At 36.2% G+C, this 25,847-nt stretch overlaps 2 protein-coding genes across 2 annotated transcripts in view; one reads left to right on the top strand and one right to left on the bottom strand.

The window, feature by feature from the left end:
• prok2 (prokineticin 2) overlaps positions 1 to 25,847 on the bottom strand; it is a 70,178-nt gene that overhangs the window by 17,945 nt on the left and 26,386 nt on the right. Inside the window, exons 7-9 of the mRNA XM_079628880.1 lie at positions 19,578 to 19,705; positions 17,701 to 17,826; positions 17,540 to 17,615 (exon numbers count right to left, since the gene is read on the bottom strand). Of these exons, the coding sequence (XP_079485006.1) occupies positions 17,540 to 17,615; positions 17,701 to 17,826; positions 19,578 to 19,649 (274 nt within the window). The 5' untranslated portion in view covers positions 19,650 to 19,705. The remainder of the gene's footprint in view (positions 1 to 17,539; positions 17,616 to 17,700; positions 17,827 to 19,577; positions 19,706 to 25,847) is intronic.
• On the top strand, positions 11,311 to 14,125 carry gpr27 (G protein-coupled receptor 27). The gene has a single exon (XM_079628309.1). It carries the CDS (start codon positions 11,820 to 11,822, stop codon positions 12,933 to 12,935), a length of 1,116 nt encoding a protein of 371 aa, XP_079484435.1. The 5' UTR covers positions 11,311 to 11,819; the 3' UTR covers positions 12,936 to 14,125.

Genomic DNA, 25,847 nt, shown 5'->3' with positions numbered 1-25,847 from the left:
GAAGCAAAAATAACTATATTACCAAAAATCATTATCGTAAAATAAAATTACTCATATTGTGATATAAGATTTTGGTTATATTGCCCAACCCAACTAATTTTATAAAAAAATATATATAATTAGATATAAAAATAATAAAAATATATTAAACCATAAAATCAATCAAATGTATCTAATTTATTTATTTTATGGGTAATAATATAAATATATATATATATTCTCACAAGAAATGAAAACCACTGTATGCAGTTATTGCATGCTGTAACTTTTCCGGTTGTTTCTTTCTGAACTCTATCAATATCAATGCCAATTTTTGCAAAGAAAAATGCTGGAAAGAATTCTTGCACATTATGTCAACAAATACAATGATTCGAATTCCTGGAAAGAGCAGCATTTATATTGCTTAAGGATTCAGAAATGCAGGCATTGGCTGCTGCTCTTCAGCTCTTCGGGGCTAGATCAGTGAGAAACTGATCCAACGAGCTGATCCCAGCTCAGCTGTCAACTTCACAGCTGGCATAAAGGGACTTGTGAGTATCACACCATTTCAACATTTAATCCAGCCTCTAATCCGATCCATTTGGATTTACAATCCAATAAAAGGACATACAAGATGACTATAGCTAGAAGTCAACAATTTCGATGTTAACAAATCAGTGACTTCTCTTTACTGTACATTGATCACTAAACCATTTCTGCATGGATTCAAACTCTTTTCATTAAATTTTAGTACATTGTTTTGAATATAAATACACAGTCATTTAGACAGAAGTGAATGAATTTAAGTTTCACATCATCTTAAAAACATTTGATCTGAAGGATCATGCTTACATTTTTGAAAAAGTTTTAATAAAATACTTCTGCAGATAAATGTGAATGATGCTAAATATAAATATAATACAAATAATTGCATTAGTTGGTACGAATATTGAAGGAAAAGCAGCTGTCAAATGTCCAGGATAAATAGAAACACCTTTAATTTGGATGATTATTATATATATAAAAAATAATAATAATTTTTAAAAAAGTCACTTACAATCCAATACTTCCATTATATACTTGTATATATTGAAAGAAAGAAAGAAAGAAAGAAAGAAAGAAAGAAAGAAAGAAAGAAAGAAAGAAAGAAAGAAAGAAAGAAAGAAAGAAAGAAAGAAAGAAAGAAAGAAAGAAAGAAAGAAAGAAAGAAAGGTTCACATTTTCACCCAAAAACTTGTTTAAATTCACTGGGATATTTAAAAGAAAAAAAAGTTTCAACTTCCTGTCCACTAGTATAATTTTCACTGACTGCAAGTACACAAGTGATTAAGTACCTGGATTCCTCAGTGTGACTTTGAGGTGACAACAACAACAAGCTATAATTAACTTATAAAAAAAACGTATTGCCGCACATTGACAGCGTTCAGAGTTGCCATAGAAACAAGAACCTGGCTGCATCCTCACCCTAAGCCGTCCAGCGACTGGCCAACGGCCTGGCTTCTCTAGCCAGGCAACCCAGCATGAAAGCCACACGCTAAAGAGAGACGGCAGCTGCCCGAACACACAGCAAGACACGGGACGCAGCAACCTCTATCCCACGTTATGATTCAGACATCACAACTTCATGCATTATTCGGTGAGCTGTCTTTAACCTCTACGATTCTCAGATTACAGTTCATTTAAATACACTTTACCTCAGTGAAGATGTTAATAACCTTTCTGTGCCGTAACCAACCACACACATCTGACTCATCATGATCTTCTGAACGACTGCGAGTAAATCTGAAAACATACTTTTGGAATGAAACATTTGCACGCTTTTCCTGTAATACCATGATGGAGTAACATTACGCACAAATCTATTTTTGGAATCTGAAAAAGTATGGGGAACGCAAATACAGCATGGAGGCATAATATTTGTATTTTTTTACTGCATGTACTTGGTGAGTACAGTAGTGCACTCCCATCATAAAACAGATGAAATAACTCAGGCTCTCCTGCTGTTGAGCATCAAGGCCGAAAAGATGTATAGAAAAGTTCAGCCAGTGCTTTAAATCCTGGGTCAGTTTCTGCATAAGTGAGCACAAACTCCAGTGCCTGTTCAAACAGTTTCTCTCTCTTTCTCTTTCTCTCCTTCTCTTTGTCTCTCCCTCTCAGGCAGCTCATGACAACGGCCCAGCAGCAGCACTGTTTGATCTCCAGTGTTTTCCTTAATCTGGGTTGTCAAGGTTCACTTGTTGGAGGCTGTTTACTTTACTTCTCCTACAAAAAAAAAAAGCATTCTTTTTTTTTTTTTTTTTGTCTTCTCCTTCCCTCAGACAATGACTAATCCAAAGAACTGAGCCTTACCAACGCTGGGTGCTAAAGCTGCTTCTGCTGCTGCTTTCCCATTTAAAAGTGTGATTTGAAAAGACGTTTAAAAGTTACATAATGAGAATCAATGAGGGGGGTGGGGGGGAGTGGTAATGGTAAATAATACAATTAATGATTAGTCATTTCAGTTTATGCCCTTTTAATAATAGCAATAATATACATACACACACAACTGCTAAAAGCAACATTTCTTATTCATTTCCACCTTTCCAATAAAAATATGCACTTACTGATTTACATCTGGATCCAATGAATATGTGTGTAATAAACAAATATAAAATATAACATTGAAAAATAATTGTAAGTACGAGTATGATCAAATGTTCTGTCTATTTAATTTGTGAATGTTTAAAGAACAGAATATAATATTTAAAAATATATATTAGGTACGATATTGGGACCAAATATAGTATTGTGTGAAGAATATTTCAAGCTAATTATAAATAAAAAATTAAACTGACATTTTACTAAACGAAAAGAGCTACTTTTAAGTACAATACCGGTACACAATTTAAACGTTTATTTCCTGCACTTTTCAAACTTTTGATATATACTTTTATATGTAGCCTAAATGTAGGCTGTTTATCCGCCGGTTGTGTGGTTCACATTCAGAACGTAGCCAACGAGCTAAGGCATATTTATCTCGGACACTTGTTACAACAGTGATGTTGAAACCCAATTTTACTCGAACTGCACTTCGGCTGCGTCTCCATTTCAAACCCTGAGACAAGACAGCGTGCATGGAACTCACAGGCGCGTTCGAACGTTCATAACCCATATGATGCTCAAAATGCTGTCTAACTAGGCAACTCACTAGGTTTTGAAACACAGCCTGCTCTTGCTGAACACTTAATTCTGAACGCTTCTCCTCTCAACTCCATAACCCAACCGGATGATAAGTACTGCACTGAACTTTTTTTAATGCACGGGGATAACTGTCGCGATATTCTCAACATATTTCGTTCGCTCTGTTAATATTTAACTCCAAATGAAGAGATGCTCCAGTAGAAGTTTGTTTGTGGTTGAGGGAACACGTGGGGAAAAGCCCCCCATACAACACTGAACACCGAAAGAAATCTCGGCTTGCAAACCTTTACGCCATCGATAGCAACGAATCGCGATTTCAATAACTTACTTAGTTTTTACGCATCACGTCACACCAGAGCTGTCACACATACGATATGTTGTTTACACAAACAAAAAAACGAACAGCGTAACTTGCTAGCTAAAGAGCTAACTTCTGAAAAAGTACTTAAAGACTACAAATAAAATGCATCGACCGGACAGCAGTTATTATACACGCGAACAATAATGTTGTTTGTTAATTTGCTCATTACGCCAATTTTGCTCAAAAACAATAAGGCAACAATTAGATAACAAAGACAAACTGTGTCCATATTGTGCCCTAAAATGTTGCAGAATGCAGGAGGTGAATGAACTTACCGGGGTTTGACAGGGACGAGATAGACACGGAATTTTGTGCACGATAACAAAATTCAACTCTTCACGCGATCTTGTATACCATGAGCGCGTGCTATAAAACGCACTGTAAATAACCAACAAATATATCACTCCGCCAGCGGTACTAACTTCAGCTGCAAACACTGGACTGGGAGCAACGCCGCAGTTTCGAGCCCGTTTCACGCCGCCTTTCTACACGGAGCTGCTTCGTATGTTATTACAGTTTATTGCGCCTTTGCACACACAGAAAAGAGAGAGAATCGCGGATTTGGATGTTGTTATTTTTTGATGTTCTACGCCCGTGACGTCATATCCACATCCACCTGCTGTAAACAACATTCATTGCAGATCTTGGCGCTGCAAAACAAAAGTGTGTCAAAAAGTCAGAGATATGCTACGTGAGTTACATAGAAGATAGGATAACCTTTTTTCACGGTCGACATAATTCTAATAAATTCTGCTTGCTAGTGTGGTAGTTGCAACTGATGTAAATACAGAATTTCTGTCTTCTTTTCCTCGAAATTGTCCAGTGAAGCAAGACAAGGTGGGGGGTGAAAGTTCAGGAGAAGGACAACCCATAAGAAGGGAAGTGCAGAGAGCGTGGGGATTTAAAAGTCTAAATATCAGACAGCATACTACTAGTCTATTAACTACACAGTGGTTATAACCAGATTTAGGAGTAACTATTCACATAATATTATACTATAGCCAATTACAAAATTTACTTACGTTTCCTGGAACTAATAAATAAAGGTAGCACAAAATATTTTATATTAAAATGTAAATACATGTATAAGGGTATAATACGTGTATAACTGCAACTCAAGCATACATAAATTATATAGCTGATTTGAAATACTTTTATATATGCATAAGATATACCCAAAAGTATTTCATATCAGCTACCCACAAATACATTTCAATAGGAATCCCAAAAGTGAGCAGGGAACATTGTAGAGTTATTGTAGGTGTGAAGTAAACCTTATATAAACTTATATAATTAGATAACTCGTTAAAAAAAAAGTTTTTAAGAAAGAGGAAAAAGTAGGCTATAATAATTGGTCAGTTCTATAGGCCGGTTAGCATTCAGTGTGAGCAGCATTCATCTAAGATCTTAGAATAAGAGCGAGATCTGACTGTCCTTGATCAAGGACTGAAATGCACAGTAATTTCTGAAATAAGCTTAATGTTACTGTATGGGCCCAAGTTGATGTGTTTCACGGATAAAGAGCGCCACCCTCTGGAATATTGTGTTTCCTGCAGACACTTGGAGCTAAATGTATAGTTTTGTCATCAAATAAATGCATATGGAAACATTGGTTGCTAGAGATAAAAATAATATTAATAGTTATGATGAAAGTTATAACAGTTAATTTCAGTTAATTATATCACAAAATAATTGATCCAGTGAATTATAAGTAATATGGGACTCTTTTTTCCCCCTTAAATTCTGATATTTACTGTGATTGTCTCCCCAGCACTTCAAACCAATAAAAAAAGACTGCAATCACTTGACAAGCCACTTAGAATATGGCAATGTTATTTTTATTATAGTTTTATTCATATTTTGAATTAGTTTTTAGTTTTATATTTTGAGTCTTCCTGTTAATTTAAATTACATTTTTAGTAATTTTTCGTTATGTGCTTTTGTCATTCTATTCTATTTTTTTTAAAATATATATATATATATATATAAGTTATTTGTATAGGGACAGTACAAAAACATGATCCCAGTCAAAAACAGGAAAATATGTATTACACATCGAGAGTATAGCATAAGCTAATTTCCATCTCGGGTCCCTAGAAAGGCTTTTCTAAAAAAAAAATACATAAATTAATTTTATAACATTGCTATTTACTGTAGCTTTATTGATTTATCTCAGTTTTAGTTTTTATTTATTTCAGTTCATCATTTTAGTGCTTCAACTTAAACTTACTTCAGTTTATTGCCAAGGAAACATTTCTCATTTTCATTTTAGTTTAAGTTTTTCAAATAATATTTATATTTTATTTTAGCTTTGTTTCAATTAACATAAATGTTTTTTTTATATAGTTTTAGTTAACAATAACAACCCTGTAGAAAAACATGTACATTCCAGAGCTACCTTTATTTCTCACAAATATTTTAAAATATATTTGATTAAATCGATTGTTTGAATAACATTTCTTGTCATCTGAAGAATTCTCCAAAATACCTCATAAACACTGTTTTGACATTTGCAGAGCACAAGGAGATGCATTACAATGCTTTGTCCCAGGACATATTACTAACGGTATGAAATCTAATGTCAAGGGGCGTCACTGGCCTATATTCTTATCCAGAGAAACTGCACGCCTGCAGGCATGAGACGGATACATCCATCACAGACACACCCTTCATGGAGAAATACTCCATTTTGACTTTGTGTCCACTGTCAGTAACAAAGAATACTTTCAAGAAAGAGACCTAGACATCTTCTGACATACACACACACACACACACACACACACACACACACACACATACACAAAAAAATAAAAGATGAAGACACAGTACCTTTCAAAAGTTTGGAAACATAAAAAAAAAATGCTTTTGAAAGAAGTCTCTTACGCTCATAAGGCTGCATTTATTTAATCAAAAATACAGTCATATTATGAACTATTATTACATCAAAAGAACAGTTTTTTATTTTAATATACTTAACATTTTAATTTATTCCTGTGATGGCAAAGCTGAATTTTCAGCATCATTACTCCAGTCTTCAGTGTCACATGATCCTTCAGAAATCATTCTAATATGCTGATTTGGTGCTTCATTATTACTATCAATGTTTTATTTCTAATACCAATTTTTCATAAATGTTTCTTGAGCAGCAAACCAGCATATCAGAATGATTATATTAGAATATATATATAAAATATGTTTGACAGGAAATACATCTAAGCCTCTTTCTTTTCACCTTTTTAATGATTATCCAAATTATTTAGGTCAAATAGATTTTTTTTAAATGCAGCGTTTTGTATTTGTTTATTTTGTATAAAACTTGTTTAATTTCATTAACTTAGTACAGTCATGAATGCATGGACTCACTATTACTGATAACACAACACTATAAAATAACACAGATTATTGTATTTGTATGACTTTGAAATTATTTAATGTGTCTATGTGAATTCCTCTAACATTTTATATAGTAGTATATAGTAAATACCATTCCCCATTAAGGTTAAAAGGTCACCACTATAATAAAACACAACTTTACATATCCCAGATGTTTCCAGAAAAATCCAGGCCGTTTTCTCAAGACTGACATGTTGTAGCGTGTTTCCCAAAACGAAAATAAGGCCTATTTTGTTTGGATCATATTGACATCATGTAGATTTGGCATGACTGATGCCCTTGTGGATCAGGTCTTGTTGTGATAAAGTGGCACTCTAAAACAAATTAATTGAGGATTACTATACGTTATGTAACATCTTCTCAATATGCACTCATGCTCAAAACGGGAGTAATTAGAGTTGTGTTAATTAGGTAATTAAGCAAATGAAACGAGAGGACTCTGTTCTTCTTAAGGCTCACAAGCGTTATCCGTCCCCCAGACACAAAGGAACAATAGCTGATATTTGCCTATTGTAGAAAAAGACAAAGAGCCCTTTATCTCCTTCTGACATGACACAGGTACAATTTCACATGTTTTTACTGAACTCTTTGAACACTATGATGACTTTATTATTATTATTATTATTATTATTATTATCTATACTTAATAAGAATGCAGAGCATAAAAAGAGTATTCCTGTTAGCGTGCTAAGTAAGTTAATGACAATGAAAACCACGAATATAATCAAAAATACACCTAAAATCGAATTGAACTCGCAATCATATTGACATTTAACAAAATGAATGACAATTATCATTTAATATTACACCGAAAACAGTTGTATTGTACCAACAACAAACAACATTTTAGGTCAAAATGTATAAATAACTATATAAGGGGATTTTTTAAATACTGTAACCAGATATTTATTTAATTATTTATTTAGATGCCCAAAAGATGTCACGTTCATTCCGACAAAGACCACAAGGTGGAGCCAAAATCAAATAAATAAATAAAACCTGTGACTACAACAGTGAAGGAAAACATATAACCACATAATGACTAAGTTTAAGTCTGTCTTTGTCGTTGTTGTTGTTGTTCACATCATACACCTAGCCTATCATTTGTGACTGGATCCTTTAATTTATTCATTAATCCCCATCTTCTGCTGAGACTGACTTCACTTTTCACCTTTATCTTTGGAGTCACAAAGACTTCAATGCTGTCTGATCAAATATATTAATAGTAATTCCAAAATGAACTTCTTTACCATTTACAGGGTTAAGGTGCAGTAAGTGATTTCTGAGAAACGCTGTTGAAAGTGGATCAGAACGGGGAAATCCTGAAAACGAACACAAAAGTTGTGCTGTTTCTGCTCCATTCATGAGTAACATTGGTTTTTTCACAGAACCAAGATATGTTGTTGTTGTAATGTTAGTAACAGGACAGTTTTGAGTGTCATTGTTTGTCACTGGGGCCTGCACCATGATGGTTGCTGAACAAACTTCGAGTTGTTTCGAGTTGACAAAACCAAACCAAACCAATCAAGCTTTGTTGGTATGACGCTGATCATCAACTTTCTCTGTCAGCTCAGGCTTTGAAGCTGAGTTTAGGAGTTTATAGGTGTGACATCAGAGAACAAACAGCCAATCACATGCTGTGGAACAGTGAAACTGAGATTCACTTCTCTCTTCTGCAGAATATTACGAGATTGACAAATATTAAGAATTTAAACAAATTTACTCAGCAAGAAGAAAAGAGCTATGAAAGAGAACAACTACAAGAAAATATCTTGTAAGTATTAGTAATAGATAGTTTATAAAGGGTAGGGAATTGAACATTTTTTATAGCTGTATCTATTGATTCTAAAGCTTATTTAGGCTATATTACCTTTATATATTAATTTAAACATGCTTAATAATAATTGATAAACTAAAATTGTACATGTATAATGAATTAAGGGTATAATAATTACATAAATAATATCTAAATAATAACAAATTATTTTGTATGCCAGAAGATTTTGTCTTTAAAAATCAATTGCTGCATAGTGACCTTTAATTTGGAGTAAACAGGAGGAGCTTTACCGCATCAGACATGTGTCACTTTACTTACAGCTGATTGGTCCAGTTTCAGTTTGAGATCTCTTACCTGGAACATAACATGCCCCGCAGCAGGATAGCCGTGGAGAGCTTTCATGGTGCCTAAAACCCAGGGTTTGGCGTAAACTAAACTGAAACATAACTGGCTAGCCACATAAACTGGCTTCAAGGTATAGGCCCCAAATGTGCTGCTGGTGACAAACTCTTGCTTGTACACTCTTGCATGTTCTTTTTTTTTTTTGTTCTTCGTGGTCGTTCGTTCATCATCTTCACTTTAAGCATGATTTTGCTTTGTTTCAGCTATGATAAAGAGACATCCACTCTTCCGTTGCGTGTTTGTGTGTTTTTGGGGCGGAGCAATGAAGGGAAGGGTGTGTTTGATTGGGTTGATTTCAGATATCAACAGTGTTTCTCAGAAATTGCTTACTGCACCTTAAATTTCTTTGTTCCTCTGATCTAGTCTAACTAAGCAGATATTATCTCAACTTTTCAGAAATTGTTAACCACTTAAGAAGCTGTTTCTGTTTAGGATCAGTTTGAACTAAGGAAAAATACAATGCAGAAAAGGATCCCGTTGTAACATCCTAACTGCACCCACACACCGTTACACGCGTCTTTGCATTGACTTAACATTGAAATGACTCGCGCCTGACGCGCTATTCGCGTCCGGTGTGAACGCACCATAAGGTTAAAAAAAGAGGGTGACATTGTCGAGAAGACTAGTAGCCTAATAATATTCACGTTAATCAGATATTGGTTGTGTCCGAAATCATCCCTATACCCTCATATTAATATCAAATTGATTTCTAGAACACAGTTCCAGTAATGGGATTGAATGTGAGATTGAGTAAGTGCACTCAATAACGTCCACAACGGTTTCTGACACCCAAATGGCTGTTCCCTAAAATACTGCCCTATTGAAAGTAGCCTATATGAAACTTTTTTTTTTTTTTTTTGGCTTTTAGCATGAATATGTTAGCCTTAATGTTATCTATAAGCTAGTGTGCTCCAAAACAATGACAAAATTCGCATTTAGAAGACCAAACCCAACGCTGAAAATGAAAATCAGGTTGATGTCAATCTCCAACGTTGGACTGGACAATACCGTTTTGGTCAGGAAGAAGGGCGCCTCATTTATCTGCACGCACATTTATAATAGTTATTATGTTAATTACTGAACTGATCACATGATCAATTTGTTCGGGTGAGTATTTGTCTTTTGTTGGTTGTTTGTTCTTTGTCTGTGGTTTTGTTTAGAAGCATAGATTATTTCCCCCCTTTCGTCATAAATTGCTAATTACCAGGATGCTTGTTTCTTTCATTTACGTTTTTTTCAATTAATTAGAGTATGAAGTCATTTAGCCCCTAAACCCTACTAAGTTAAACCCAGGTGTGGTTTAACTTCAATGCATGAGTTGGACATTTTACATGTTTGACAACAGAAAGTGTCAAAACATTTTCCATATTAATTTTGAACAATATGTATATTGTTTTATATATGTATTTTATTGGAAATGTTTTGCTTTAATGTTGTGCTTGTCCTGTCTTTCTTTACAATAATTGTCACTTGGTTTAATATTTTTTATCTAATGCAATGGCTTTGAAAGTGTGATTTAAGTGTCAAGGGGTCACTTTCTTTACAATGACTGCAACTTGGTTTATTATTTTGTTTTAACAGGACTGTATCTATCGAAATAGTTGAAATTGTGCTTAATTGCATGACAATATCTAAACACTAGATGGCGCTATTCATCACAAAACTGACTGGTGCTGCTTCTCTCCTGGAAATGAAAGTATCATCGATTCAGGCACACACGTTGCCCTGGACATTTGTTCGCTATATTCCCTCTCTCATGCCTTCAAATGGTTTCTTTATATTACTGTTCTCAGGTTTAGTGACTTTATCAAGTCAACAGCGCGCTGATTGACAGCTATCAGTCATAACAACACTTCAGCACCACGGACAGCGCCCGCGTCTCCTTAAATCAACTATTTTTCCAAACTTTTTTTATGCACATGAATCTGTAGCAAACAATTTTTTTTTAGTAAGCATTTTACAAAAATATATATTTTTATTTTTAGTACTGCTACAGATATGCATATAACAAAGACTTTTATGTTATATAGAAAGTGGTCTATGGGCTTTATATAAAGATGTATACATCTATTTAACTGTTGTCGAAGTCATCGAGCTAACAGCTGATTGGACCGCGTTAGCGAACGTCCCAAGATGACGTGCAGCTTCAGTGTAGACAGCCTCGAGCCGTTGCGGCGCGACGCGTCGCGAGGCGTCATCGGCTGCTTCCAGTGTAGACTGTGTCAGAATCGCAACGCTCTCCAGACGGACCCACCGTTGCTGTCATCGGAGGTTCCCATTATACTCCCCCCTTCATCACCCCCAAAACAAGAACGCACTAGACAAGACGCCTACATGCTCCGCCGCGATCTCCACAATAGACTGGATGCGTACGTATAGGCTGTTGTTTATTCAAAAATAATGTTTCGATGAAGCGTCTTGGGTTGTTTTCGGCCTACACGAGCGCGATTTTTCAGATCGTCGGATCAATGGAGAGTGAGACGGATACGTGTTTATTAGGGTGTCTTTTCTTCAACAAATAATGGATTACCCAGCATCTGGTTTGAATGAAGAATCGTGCGTCGCTGACATGAACAAAACGATGTCTTGGATCTCCAAACGGCTAGAGGTATGGTCATATAAAAGACTCAACTGATTGTTCACGGGTGATATTTTGTATATCAAACTGGGGGACCAGGACTGCTTAATGTCGGATTACAAAGCCCAGGCTGGGTTGTGCTTGCACAGATGGCGAACACAAGTGATCCAGGGGGAAGCAACCCCTCGCTCCAGAATTATGCCATCACTGCGTCTGCGGTCAAACTGGCGTCTTTGGGGCTCATCACCTGCATCAGCCTGCTCGGGAACACCGTGCTCTCCGTGCTGGTGCTGAAAGACAGCTCGCTCCACAAGGCTCCATATTACTTCCTCCTCGACCTGTGCGTCGCAGACATCATCCGCTCGGCTGTGTGCTTCCCGTTCGTGATGATCTCCATCAACAGCGGCTCCCTATGGAGCTACAGCATCCTCAGCTGCAAGATCATCGCGTTCATGGCCGTCTTGTTCTGCTTCCACATCGCGTTTCTCCTGTTCTGCGTCAGCGTCACGCGCTATATGGCCATCGCGCACCACAGGTTCTACTCCAAACGCATGACGCTATGGACATGCGTCGCGGTGATATGTATGGTGTGGACGCTTTCAGTCGCCATGGCATTTCCACCTGTCTTCGACGTCGGGACCTACAAATTTATTCGCGAGGAAGAGCAGTGCGTTTTCGAGCACAGATACGTGAAAGCCAACGACACGCTGGGCTTCATGCTCATGCTGGCTGTGATTGTGGCCACGACGCACGTCGTGTATGTCAAAATGCTGTGTTTTGTTTACGACCACCGTAAAATGAAACCCGCGCAGCTGGTTCCGGCTATCAGCCAGAACTGGACCTTTCACGGACCTGGCGCGACGGGCCAGGCCGCTGCCAACTGGATCGCGGGATTTGGACGAGGTCCGACGCCGCCGACGTTAGTGGGCATCAGACAAGCGTCACACAACGCCAATCGGAGGCTGCTCGTGCTGGACGAGTTCAAGATGGAGAAACGGATAGGAAAGATGTACTACATGATAACGCTGGCGTTCCTGCTGTTCTGGGCGCCCTATATTGTCTCGTGCTACATCCGGGTGTTTGTGAAGGGAAACGCGCTTCCTCAGGTGTTCCTTACCGCGGCCGTGTGGTTGACGTTCGCCCAAGCGGGGGCGAATCCCATCATATGTTTCATATTCAATAAGGAGTTGAGGATGAGATTCAGAGCCTGTTTGCCGTGTTGCCTGACTACACAAACACCCATGGAGCCCTACTGTGTGATTTGAAGTGTACTCACTTGTTTTCACCGACTCTGCCTGCTCGTCAACATTCAGTGGCCCCGAAAAGTAGTGAGACCGGGGAGTGTTTAAACGTCATATTTTGATTATAAAATTCCCATATTTGTCTTCTTCAAATTATAGCAGTTTATAATTCTAACACTTCTCCCTAAGCAGTATAAATTCAAGTCAAGTACACACTTTACTAGACTTTACAAGTACTGCTTTAACAAGCCATCCTTTTACTGGGAATGGGTGTCACATTAATATAATGTAGTATGTTTGAACTTTTGTGCATTAATTTCTTGTGGTAATCAGAAATATTCGTTTAAAATCATGATTATGCCACCCCATCACTAACTGCCAAATCCATTTCAATACAAAAAGGGAAACAAAGGGGAAATATTTATATTATATTATATAACATTATATATTTTCAAAAACATAATATTGTCATACAGAAAAACAATGAAATATAATACAATTCTAAATATGAATATAAACAAAAACATAAAATATAAATGACTTTTGCCTAAAAATGGTTTTTCCTCTTCATAAATCATTCATATTTTTTTAAGTCTTACAGTTTCCAGAATCATTATGTATAATAGTGAGCTAATTTCTCACTCTGTGTTAAAACACTCTCCAGTCTCCCCCTATTTAAACCCAGTTGAATTTTGTTGCATTAATGTGCTTTTCTTTTTATTAAATGAATGCCACTTGATATTTTGTTATCTAATGCAATGGCATTCATACATGTCCTGTCTTGATACATTTTTTGGGGGGGGCCACTGTAGCATGTGATCTTTTCTTTCAGTAAGAGGTGGAAAAAGACCAACGTTGCATAATCAGAAGATCCATATCCACATTTATGCAATCCACATATCGATGTAAATAATGTACTGTAAAAAGATGATTTATTTATATTCTGGAACTCTTTATAACTGATATGTAATATATTTGCTATGACTTTTTTTTGTGTGTGTGAACAAAATGGCCAGTGGTTTTTTACAATCACATGGACTAAATGTGAATAAATCAAGTCCCTCTCACAGTCCCTTTACCGGAAAATAGTTTTCAGTGGACACATGCAAATTTGGCTGATGGGTCAGTGTTGAGGAGACCATGATTTGTATTTAATTAAAATAAATGATTATAAATGTACTGTGTTGGTGTGCTAAAGCAATACATGATTCAAATGTGAGGACAAATGCAAGCAAAAGGCCAACAAGGCATTAAAAGGGGATTTTGTAGCCATGTCAGACTAAACTGACGTACTGTAAAACATGTGGTTTTCGTACATATTGTGCTAAGCCTCCATCTCATTAGATGTTGTGAGGGGGGAAAAAACAAGCCATAATGTGATGTTTCAGACACACTCATCCAGGGAGAATTTTTTTGGCTGCGTTTCCATCCCCCCACCCTTCCTACAGACAGTTATATAATACAGAGCCCTTTTTTCCCGAACCTCCCCTCAGCACGACTCCAGCGCTACATTTGTGTCATCTGCTGCGTTGCACTGACAGAATGAATGCAGGCCACTGGAGATGTGATATAAGATTATTTGTCTTCAATAAATGTAAACAGTGCATCCCAGAGAGCTGCTTTACATGAAAGCAGGAAATACATGAAGAGGGGAAATATTTCTCTTTAAAAAAGGGATCAGAAAGAGACAAGGCCATAAACACCACAGACAAGGTTATTTAAGACATTAAATTATTACATTACATCCCGCCCAATCCTGAGTATGTAGTTACTTACATGCCTATAAAGAATTGTAAAAAAGAAAAAAAAAGTTGCTGCCTTAATTTTTTTTAAAGTAAAATCAACTTGGATTTTTAAGTAATTTCAACTTAAATTGCATTAAACTGACTTAAAAAATCTTGTATAACTTATTTAAAAAAAGTTGAAAATTGTTTTGACGAGTTAAAGCAATGTAAAAACACTTGTTGTTTCTTATTGATCATGTCATTTTTTTTTGCAGTAAGGGAAAAACATGAATTTAACAGAATAATTTAAAAGAAATCACTGTTGTTCCAACCCTGTATGACTTTCTTCTTTGATAAATATCTCTCAGATTTTTTTAATGATGATTTTAACAATGTTTTGGGACCCAATTGATTTTCAAAATATCTTCTTTTGTGTTCCACAGAAGGATAAAAGTCATACAGGTTTGGAATGACATGAGGGTGAGTCATTTTTTGGTGCACTATCCCTTTAAATGTTCCCTCTTAGCGCCTTTCTTGTCATCCTAACATGAAAATGTCGTTGAGAAAGAAACACAAACTGCTCACTTCACGAAGAGAAACTGCATTATTGACTCGCGTTGTGATCATTCTACATAGCAATAGAATGAAAAGCTCCATCAGCTAATTGGAGTGTTTTATTTAAACGGCCTTTGCCATCCATGGAAGGCCCAGAGGAGAGATAGAAATAGGCCACAATCTGCTGAGTTGTTAACACAACCATATTATATATGAACAAACTGTTTTTAGAGCAGTTTGTCTTGCCATGCTGATCCGAATGGTGTCTGCAGCGCCCAAGGGAAAACATATAGACCAAGGCACTTGCTTTAATAAAAAAGCATTTCTATTTGCCCTGCATTCCCGTCTTGTGTAAGATGCACCACACATATTGCCTTCTTTTTGGACTCCTTCCATCTAGTGCATTAAAACAGCGGTTATAGTCTGGTGGAAAGATATTTACTTGAAAAGCAGGCCATGAATATTTTATCCATGCAACAGCGCAGTGTAAACTCTGCAATTTATGGATGCGACGTACACTTTATTTTGTTCAAGCAATTGGACCTTAGTGGATTTAAAGGGTTCTTCAAAAGGGAAAGCCCATTTAAAACTTACAGAAGAGTTTTTATATTTGCTCTTTAATAGCTCTACACAGTGTTCCAGCTCCAGCACTCAGTGTTCTTCAGTGCTGCAATGGAGGAGAGTAAATAAAGTGACAGTGGCCCCATTCCCAGGACAGTTCCTTCACAATGACACACTGAAGTGAGGAATACTAGAGTAAGCATTTTAAGAATAGTACGGCCCGAGTGCTTTGACACATCCTCTAGAAGCCCGAACACTAATCTACACAAAATGCCACGGAGGATTTGGAGTTATTTGTGATAGCAGGAATTAAATAGATATTCATTGTTATTTGATTTGCATATTTACTATGAAATAGCTAGATAAATGCACCAACAACAAAAAATTACAAAACAGTACCATGGTAGTAGCACATTTTCTGTCAAACATGCATATTTTTGCGTATGTTCCATACTAATACCACTATTATTTGAAGTACCTTGGGAGTGTCATGTAAATACTATGGCATAGAAATACAGTAATCATTTAGTACCATGGTATTTATGAAAGTACAATTATAATCTGATACTACACTCTAGTGCCCCTATTATGCTATTTTAAAGGTTTCTTATTTTGTTTTGGAGGTCTCCTTCAATAGGTTTACATGCATCCAAAGTCAAAAAATACTTGAATGTTCTCATAATATACGTTGCACATCACCTCATTTCTCAATGAGTCTGAAAACGGTTCGTTCGAAGATTCAGTCTCTCTAAACCCCTCCTTTCCACAAGCCTACTCTGCTCTGATTGGTCAGACGGCCCAGTCTGCCGTGATTGGTCTACCGCTTACAGTGCGTGTTGGAAACGAAACGCCTATTACCATATTTGAATTTCAGCTCCTGAGGTTTCCTCAGTGCTTGTATACACACAGTGATACGAACAGTAACAATGGCGTAATTTTTTTCTATATCAATTCCAGCGCGAGAATTGCATGAAGTGCTCAGAATGAAGTGCATGCAAAGTGGATTCACAGCGTCTTCTCGACATGCTGACGACACAAAACAAACTCTTCCAGTCCTCAGCTACAACTAGTGTAAGAGGGCTGGTCAAAGTAGACGTTGTTCGTGGGCAGCCAGTGAAGACCAAAGGCTGGCATTATTACGGAGGTATGTAACAGGAAGCGAGACTGGAATTACTGACGACTCATTTCGGCAGTTCGGAATCAATTCTTTCTTTTAGGAGACAATAACTTTATTTGTTGTGCAATTTGATCTTTAAAACTTTTCTGACCTTTTACATTTACAAACAGCTATATTACACACTGCATGAAAGGTGATATTCGAAAAAGCAAATAGGGGCACTAAAAAAAAAAAAAAAAAGTTCCAAGAGTGGATTTTCGCAACGATGACATAGTAGAACCATTTTTGGTTCCACAAAGAACCTTTCAGCAAACAGTTCTTAAAATAACCATTTCATTTTCTTACTGTGAAGAACATTTTAGTAATCTAAAGAACCCCTTTCCACTATAAAGAACCTTTTGTGCAATGGAAATATTTATTTATGTCATATTGACATTTTGCCAATACTGTTTGCATTTTATGACTTTCGTTTGCTAATTTATTTTCTATAATTTCCATTTTCTTACTTTCTATTCATTTTCCATGAAGATTAAATTAATTCAATAAATAGATCTAAATCACTTTTACAACTATACACTTTATACAAACATGTGCATGCTATACAGCGATCAAGCATCTTCATCACAGGTATTGATCCTGGAAAGGAAATGGCGGGAGACATTTGGACTTGCCATCGGCTGTGGTGATGCAGGCTAGGTTGGGCAGACATGGGCATGTATGATGGAGTCTCTTCCCAAAAAATGGCACCTAAATAGAAATGAAAGATTATTTTAAAAAACAGGAACATAAAAAAAATTATAATGAATGTAAGGAGGAAAGTGAGGAAATTAACCTTGTGGCTCAATGGATGACAGTCTTCTCCATTCTGACCCATTGGGATGCACATTCGCAGGCTCCGGATCCACAGGCTGACTGCACAACACATGCCACCTCCACACTGAGAGTCCTTCTCACATGCCTACACACACACACACAGGTCTTAGGGCTCTTTCTCATTATAAATACATCAACATGTCCACTTTTGACTCTAGTAAGCAAGCATATCAGTGATGAAATGTTCAGTGTGTCCACCTCATCCAGCATACAATGTATTTTTTAAGCTATGTCTAGTGAGCATAAGCCCATGGGTGGCATAGGATTTTCTCTCATGGATCCAGGCTACTGATTTGCCCTGACAGGCCGTGTAGGATGATGGTCTCATTGTGTTTGAAAATGCCATGCCTCCATCTCCATTAGGCCTGGGGTGTTCTGACAGCACTCTCGCATATTTTGAGAGCGCTGTAGGCTTTACTGTCCTGACAGGTGTGAAGGAAATGCATTTGAGCATCCCAACACATTCATGTCAAACGGCATCTCTACTGACCCTAGAAATGCTCTGAGTTGAAACTTTACAGAGGTAAGGAACGATCGATTTAATGCATGCATGAATATTAGGGATGCACCGATATGAAAATTTTGCCTGACACCGATAATTCTTTATATTTGAAAGCCAAAAACCAATACATTGGCCGATAAATCTAAATCCAAATTTTTTGACAATTTTTATATAATCAAATAAAGAGATTCCAATCATATTTCAAGCAATTCAAAACCATCATGGCGAACAGTGTAGTGTGCACCTGGAGTGTCTCAGCTGAAGGAAAAAAAATCCATTATTTATCGGCTTTTAATATATCGGCCAAATTTTCTTATTAAACCGATAACAATAACATTAAAAATTAGCATATATCAACCGATACCGATATGGTGGCCGATATATCGTGCATCTCTAATGAATATGTGCAATGCAGTATTAAATGTACTGTTTTGTTATTACATCACATTATTTAAATGTGTGCGCACCAAAATCTGGAAACATGCCATGTTAAAAGTGAAATGCAAAGCTTTGATTTGTCAAAAATGACAGTCTAACATCAGCTATTGGAGTTAATAGCCTTTAGCAAACTGATTTTGGTCAAATTTATGTTAAGAAAGGTTTTCTAGGCAGTCAAGATATTAACAAAAATAGTTTTGTACCTTTTATGAAATCAACTGCCATGCATTCTTTGCTTTTCTATTGATACATAATGACCAGCAAATCCTCTTTTTTCAATTAACATGGTAAAACTTATGTAAGATTGAGGCTTGATGACAACGAATGACTCGACTCCTTTTAATAAGTTAACATAACAAAATAAAAAGAGCATTATGAATTGTCAACAGTCTGTATTGTCCCTGAACCAGGTACAAATCAAAAGCAAACAAATAAATAAATATAAAATAATAAATAAATCATATAAATATACATAATGTATACATTTAGATGTTTACTCTTATGTGAAACTGCTTATTCAGGACAGTTCTAAATAAAATAAAAACAACATGCAATTTTTATGATCCCTCTTATTTTGTTAAAATTATCAGCATTTGCTTCCATATTCAGGGGTATGCAACAAACATATAAACAGAACTATTTTATCTATCTATCTATCTATACACACACACACACACACACACACACACACGATGGTCAACCTCAAAACGTACACATCAATGGCACTTAAAATGTATAGATGCGGTAAATAATTGTAAAGAAATAGCTCAAATGAAATGTATAATTCAACCAAATTTGATACTCAAACAGTTATTTCCAAACAATTTAGTGTCCCTGTTCTACAGTGTTCAATCCACTTGACCAGACTGGACCTGCAAGTTGTAAGGGTCACTCACCCCGGTGATGACTGCAGTCGAACCCAGAGTCACCAGCAACAGGCAGAGAAAGCAAGAAATGTTGGATGTCATGGTCTTCAAACGCTGGTGTCACAGGTTTCTCTCCCCTGGGGAGGGGGATCCAAGCACTACAAACGAGAGAAAGAAAAAAAAAGTGCCAATGTCCAACAGATACAAAGGGTTGTCACGTAATATGTGAGTATATGTATCTATGTATACTCCAAAACGTTAAGAGGCAGCTTCTCAGTTGTTCTGATGAGGGACGGATGGTTTATAAGCACTGTCCTTCATTCAGAGTTATCAGTGAGTCACGTCTTCATACGCAAAAGATATGGAGTATGAAAGAGAGGAACAATGAAAAACCAAGGTAATACAGTCGAACCCCCACTGCCCACCTGCCTGACACACAGCACACCCCTCATCCCAGTTATAACATTCCCTTAAATCTGATCTTTTCCACTGTCCTCACTCAGTCTGTTTTAAATGCATGCACATAAAAAAAAAATGATTACAATTCTGAATTAGAAAAGCCATAGTGCTTGTGCATGTGATTTTGGTGCGTTTCGGAATAATGTTACGTTAATAATAATAATTTGACCTGCAAAACCTACAATAAGTCCCAAGGCTACGAAAACCTGTTTAGACCCACATTTCATTTCACGCCACACAAAAGGTCTTTCACGCCTTTCAAAAAAAAAAGAAGTTATTCTTCAATATTTGCTTTAATAAGAGTCTAAAATGGCAATGGAAAACAAAATGACAAAGGGAAGCTATGAATGGTGTTGGTTCACCAGGCCAGGGATGGCAACGTCACATGCAAACGTCCTTGAGCAAGAAGAACGGAAGTTCAAGGTGGAGAACAGGTTGAAAACATCCTTTACGCACGGCAAGGAATGTGAAAGAGCTGCCTATCCAAATTGTGATCACAAGAATTTAGAAAGCACCCAAAAAGATAAATCAATAGCTTTTCAATCTCAGAATTTGGATATTACACTGAAAGGGTGCTGCCAATGACAGATACAAATACTAAATTCTTTCTTTTTATACTGTCAGAATGTCCCACCTTGCTTTGTTTTAGGTATTCAAGTGATCAAAAAGTATTTGTCCACTTCAAACTTGAAAATGTATGAATGTCACTGTATCAGAAGAACACAAAATATCAAAACAAGTAGGATTATTGCTCAAATTGTAACAAACTGGTGTCAAGTTGAGTTTTTGTGTCATGGATGTGAAGTTATTTCCACTCAAGATCACACGTGTCCTGTCCGAGTAACAAATAGTTCATACATGTTCACATTTTAGTTCAACTAAAAATGAAAATTCTGTCCTGAATCACTCGCCCTCATGTCTGCATTTACTCTAAACCTGCTGAATTGGTGCACAAATAACACTGATAATTCATTTGCAAATTGGACTGATCCAATTGCAGTTGTTCTTGAACTGATTCAATGATGATCCAAGAACAGGTATATATTGTCGGGTCGGAGTTTGAATATGCTTGCAACTAATGGCGATTATTATTAATGAAATCATATTTGATTATCAACTAAATCTGCTGTAACAGGGCAAGCTTTTTAAGCTCATTTAAATTCTTAAATGTAGACATTTCCGCATTTGTGTGTATAATGCAAATTAATGCCCATGCATCTTCCCCTCTGTTTAAGCGGTTTCAAATTTTAATAGTATTTTTGCATAAATATTTGTCGCCACATATTTACACAAATATAATTTTTTCCCCATTTTTAAAATGCTATATGATATATTATTTAATTTGTTTGGACACTTGAATTATCAGTAACTTACTGATCCTTATTTCCGTTACATTGCGACTTTAAAATCCATTAGTTTCAATATTGTGTTATATGATGCATACACTTATGGGTGTTTCTTCGACTATGGACACTTCACATACCGGTAATTATGTGATGGAAATGACAGTAATGGAAATTACATTTTATTATTTATTTTGATTAAACAGCCTCTTGTTAGGGCTAATGGTTTAGCTATTTTATGTTAAATTTCACACTTTTAATTTCACACTTTTTTGCATAAAAATTACAGCTTGATTGGAAATGATGCATCAAAATATTCTGTTCACAAGTGATATTTACCTGGATATTATAGTTTTCTTAACACATCACATGCCTAATTTTTTCATTTTAAGCTCTTCACTGATGATTCCTTGGAAGATAAATAAATAAAATAATTTTCTCGCAATAAATATGGAAATGTTTTGATTAGTTCACCCTTTGTTTAGAATATCATTGTTTTATTTGCTATATTTTTTTATTTCTATTATGGTTTTTCATATTTAAAGATTGAAAGTCTGGATCTGGGACAAGGATAAAACACTCAAATCTATGCATAGGCATTTGAAAAGCAGGAAAGGCCTGATACAACAGTTTTAATGTGACCTTCACAACCCCTGGGAAATAAAAGTGTCTAAATTTGAAGCAAGTATAAGTGTCCAAATACTCTTTGGGGCCACGGTGTGTGGACTGTGTAACTAGACCCTTTATTTCAGAATGGAGTTTTGCCAGTTAAGTGTCCATCCACTTGTTTGTACATCGATCTGCCTGTAGAGTAAAACAAACACAATTTTTGCTTCACAAATGACTTGCCAATGCCCACTGACCCATTCAATTTAAACTGGCATGTAATGACAGCAAGTCAAGTCAAGTCATCTTCATTTATATAGCGCTTTTATGACAATGACAGCAGCTCTAAACAACCAAACTGCAGCACAGTGGCCATTCTGTATAATGATGCATTCAAGTAAAGTCCTACTTGGAAGTTTGTATTTACGAGTTGGGAAGTCGTGTTTACGACGTCAGGTGCGTTCAAGTCACTTTCGTGAAAGATGACAGAGTGCCTTCTCTTAATTAACTACACAAAAATACAGCAAGTTTTTATACTCCACTTCTAGAAAATGAATTAACAAAAATAGTGCATCAGGTGTGTTTTTCTTTTTATGTTTTTAAAGGGATAGTCACCCAAAAAAATTATTCTGTCACCCTCATGTCGTTACAAACCCATAAGACTTTCCTTCATCTTTGGAAACACAAATGAATATATTTTTGATGAAATCTGAGAGCTTTCTGTACTCTCCATAGACAGCTACGCAACTGACACTTTGAGTGGTCGTAATTTAAGAGATCGTAAAACTAATCCATATGAATTGAGCGGTTTAGTCCAAATTTTCAAAAGAGACACGATCGCTTTACATGAACAGATTTAATTTAGGCTTTTATTCACATATAAACATTGATCAACACACATCAGTTGTGGTAAACGGAAGCTCAAGCATGTTGGCTTGTTGTGATTCGGTCGAGCTTCAGTTTATGTTCGCTGATCAATGTTTATATGTGGAAAAAAGCCTAAATTCAATCTGTTCATCATTAAAAGCGATCGTATCTCAGTTGACACCGAGTTCACCACTCAGTTCACATGGATTGGTTTTACGATCTCTTTAAGAACTTTTTAAAGCGTGAAAGTGTCAGTTGCGTAACTGTCAATGGAGGGACAGAAAGCTCACAGATTTCATCAAAAAGATCTGTGAAGACTGAAAATTGACTGTTTAATGTTATTTTTTAGTATTATTTTTCTTTATTAATTTTCTTTATAATTTCATAATGTATTTTGTGAAGTCAGACTATGTTTGTACATGTGTACTGAACAGAGAGCTGGTAGGGCTATATTTTGCTTAGAGGTATGTGTGCTATGTAACATGTTCTTTGCAGGGAAAGGAATGTTTCCACTGATGCAAGCATATCACCAAAGTAAACAACAAGGGTGACGTGTACAAATGACATATACGTTTCAATTTTAAGAAGCTCAAAGCAACGTTTTGTTACCTTACATGGAAGTTGTAAGTCTCTCTGTGATGTATATAAGCTAGATCTTACTGCACCACTTCAGAGAAACACGGAGAAGCATTAAGGCATGATGAGGGGTGAGAGGAAGGAGGAAACATAGAGATTATGGGGTAAGGGAGGAGAAACCCAGGAACCATTTACATCTAGCATGATGGGGTGAGAAGATAGATAATGGGGAATAGAGAAATCTAGAATGAAGACCTCCTCTCATGTAGCCTTATTCTTATATGCCTGTGTTTCTCTCTGTCTGACACATGACACATGTTCAAATAATAAATCTCTTGGCAAGATATCAGGTGTAGCTTCCGTGATTCAACAATTATGGGGGAAGCACGATTTTTAGAATCTACAGTTTGGCGTCACGAACGAACAGGATCGCATCTTCAGGCATTTGTCTCAGTCATTCCAGGTAAGACTTTTTCTATTCTAAAGTAGTTTTAAGTCTGCCTGATGATTTGAGACATTGACTGAGACTGCTTAAAAGAACTGTGTGATTTGAAGTACCAGATGTATTGCCAAAGAATATATGTGTCAGACATAAATTAAAACAATTAAAATTAAGGAAAATTTAATTAAATTAAGTTATTCAATTTAATTTGACTTATTTGAGTTTCTCTGAAAAGTAAAACTCTAAAACTATTTGATATGCTGGGATGGAGATGGATCTTTTTTAGAAAGAAGACCATTTAGTCAAATATTTAGAATTAGCTGTAAAGCGATTTAGCAATTAACTTGTTATGACTGGGAGGTGGTTGGATTATGATGAGACTGTAAAAACGATGGCAGAAAAATCTCTACATATTTCCAACACACCGAAGAATCGTTTCAGAAGGGAACGAGGATAGTGTGACAAGCGGTGATTTATAGCGGTTTAAAGTGGCGGGTCTGTGCTCCGGGTTAGCTCAGTGCAGTATATAGAGATACAAAGAAACCCTAAAACGTTTAAATACGCAGAGGATTGAACCCTAAGAAGGGTATCAATGAAAATAGGAGCTATAATCGTGGGCAATTTTGATTTTGACCGTAAAGCTGTTCAAATATTTGAGGATACTAATCTGAGTTATACTTAAAGAAAAAGAAAAATTCAAAGAAATTAATTTGAGATAACAATTTATAAAAGAAAGAAGAAAAAAGAAACTGATTTGAGTTAAACTGAAAAGGAAGGGAAAAGATAACTGAGTGAGAAGGGAGTAGCAGCCCCTTCCTTTGGAATCTATACCCTCCTTTAGACACAGACACACAGAGATATAAATAGAAAGCCTGTTGCTTCTCTAGTAAACACAGAGAGTGGTAAAATGACCGAAAGTAATTGTATAGCAAAACATTATCTTCGGGGTATTTGAAGAGAAGAACAGAAACAAGCTGAGCTTTTGAACAGAAATTTCTGGTGTTAATTTGGGTTTAAAAGTAAATAATTGTTTAACGTTACAAAATTTAAGTTTTTGTCTAAAAAGAACAAGAGATAAAAAATAAGATCATAAGATTAAAGTTTAGGAATTACTTTGAGGAGAGATCTATGATAATAGTTGTAAAGTTAATTGACAAGTACAAGCTGATGAAAATTATAGATAATGACTCCAAAAGAATGTGAGTTGGAAAATATATATAGGAAACATTTAAAGATATAATGAAGATGTTTATTTGGAAAACATGTAATTTCTGATTAAGTCAGAGTAAAAAGTTAGTAGAATGAAATTGTAAAAGTTATGAAAATGCAGAATTACTCTGAGGCATTCTGGACTTTCTCTCAGAGTCTTTCTCTCATTCAAAGTCAGTTAGATTCTGATATTTGAGCCTGTGGCATAAGTAACAAGCTATTCATAGTACAGCACAGTGTCTCAGTTGGAGATTATAGACACAGAGATTTTAAAAGAAACGATACATTCAATTGGGAGTTAAATGTTTTAAGAATGATAATCTACATTGAATGATAGAGGTGAGAATTTTTATTTGTTTATCCCATGACCAGTAACTTCTTTGTCTCATCTTTGTCTTCACCATGTACAGGGCGGATGGTACCGGTTATTGATGTAACAGAACATTACACTTAATGGACGGTTGTAATAACTAGATTCACCAAGTATAAACTCAGCATTGATATGTTGATGTCTGAAGATTTCGAATGGATTTTGGTGATTAAATACTGTCATTAATTTTGTCTCCATGTTTACACTATTAGGCATTCCAAATGGCTCTGATGGCTCTTGAATGAACTTTCCTGAGCTCCAGAAAATACCTGTTAAAATTTCCTAATAGGAAAGAGCGGTTACAGTGAGCATGAGGTGATTTCTCAAAGACGGGCAAGATTCTCTAATGGCCAACGGAGGACTTCCTAGGCAGGGTGTCACCGCCACTGGGCACCAACCCTGAAGGGGGGTGTTTATGTGAGATGGGT

This window comes from Phoxinus phoxinus (assembly GCF_949152265.1).
Source record: "Phoxinus phoxinus genome assembly, chromosome: 11".
Taxonomy (NCBI): Eukaryota; Metazoa; Chordata; class Actinopteri; order Cypriniformes; family Leuciscidae; genus Phoxinus; species Phoxinus phoxinus.
This window is presented reverse-complemented; position numbering and strand designations above follow the sequence as displayed.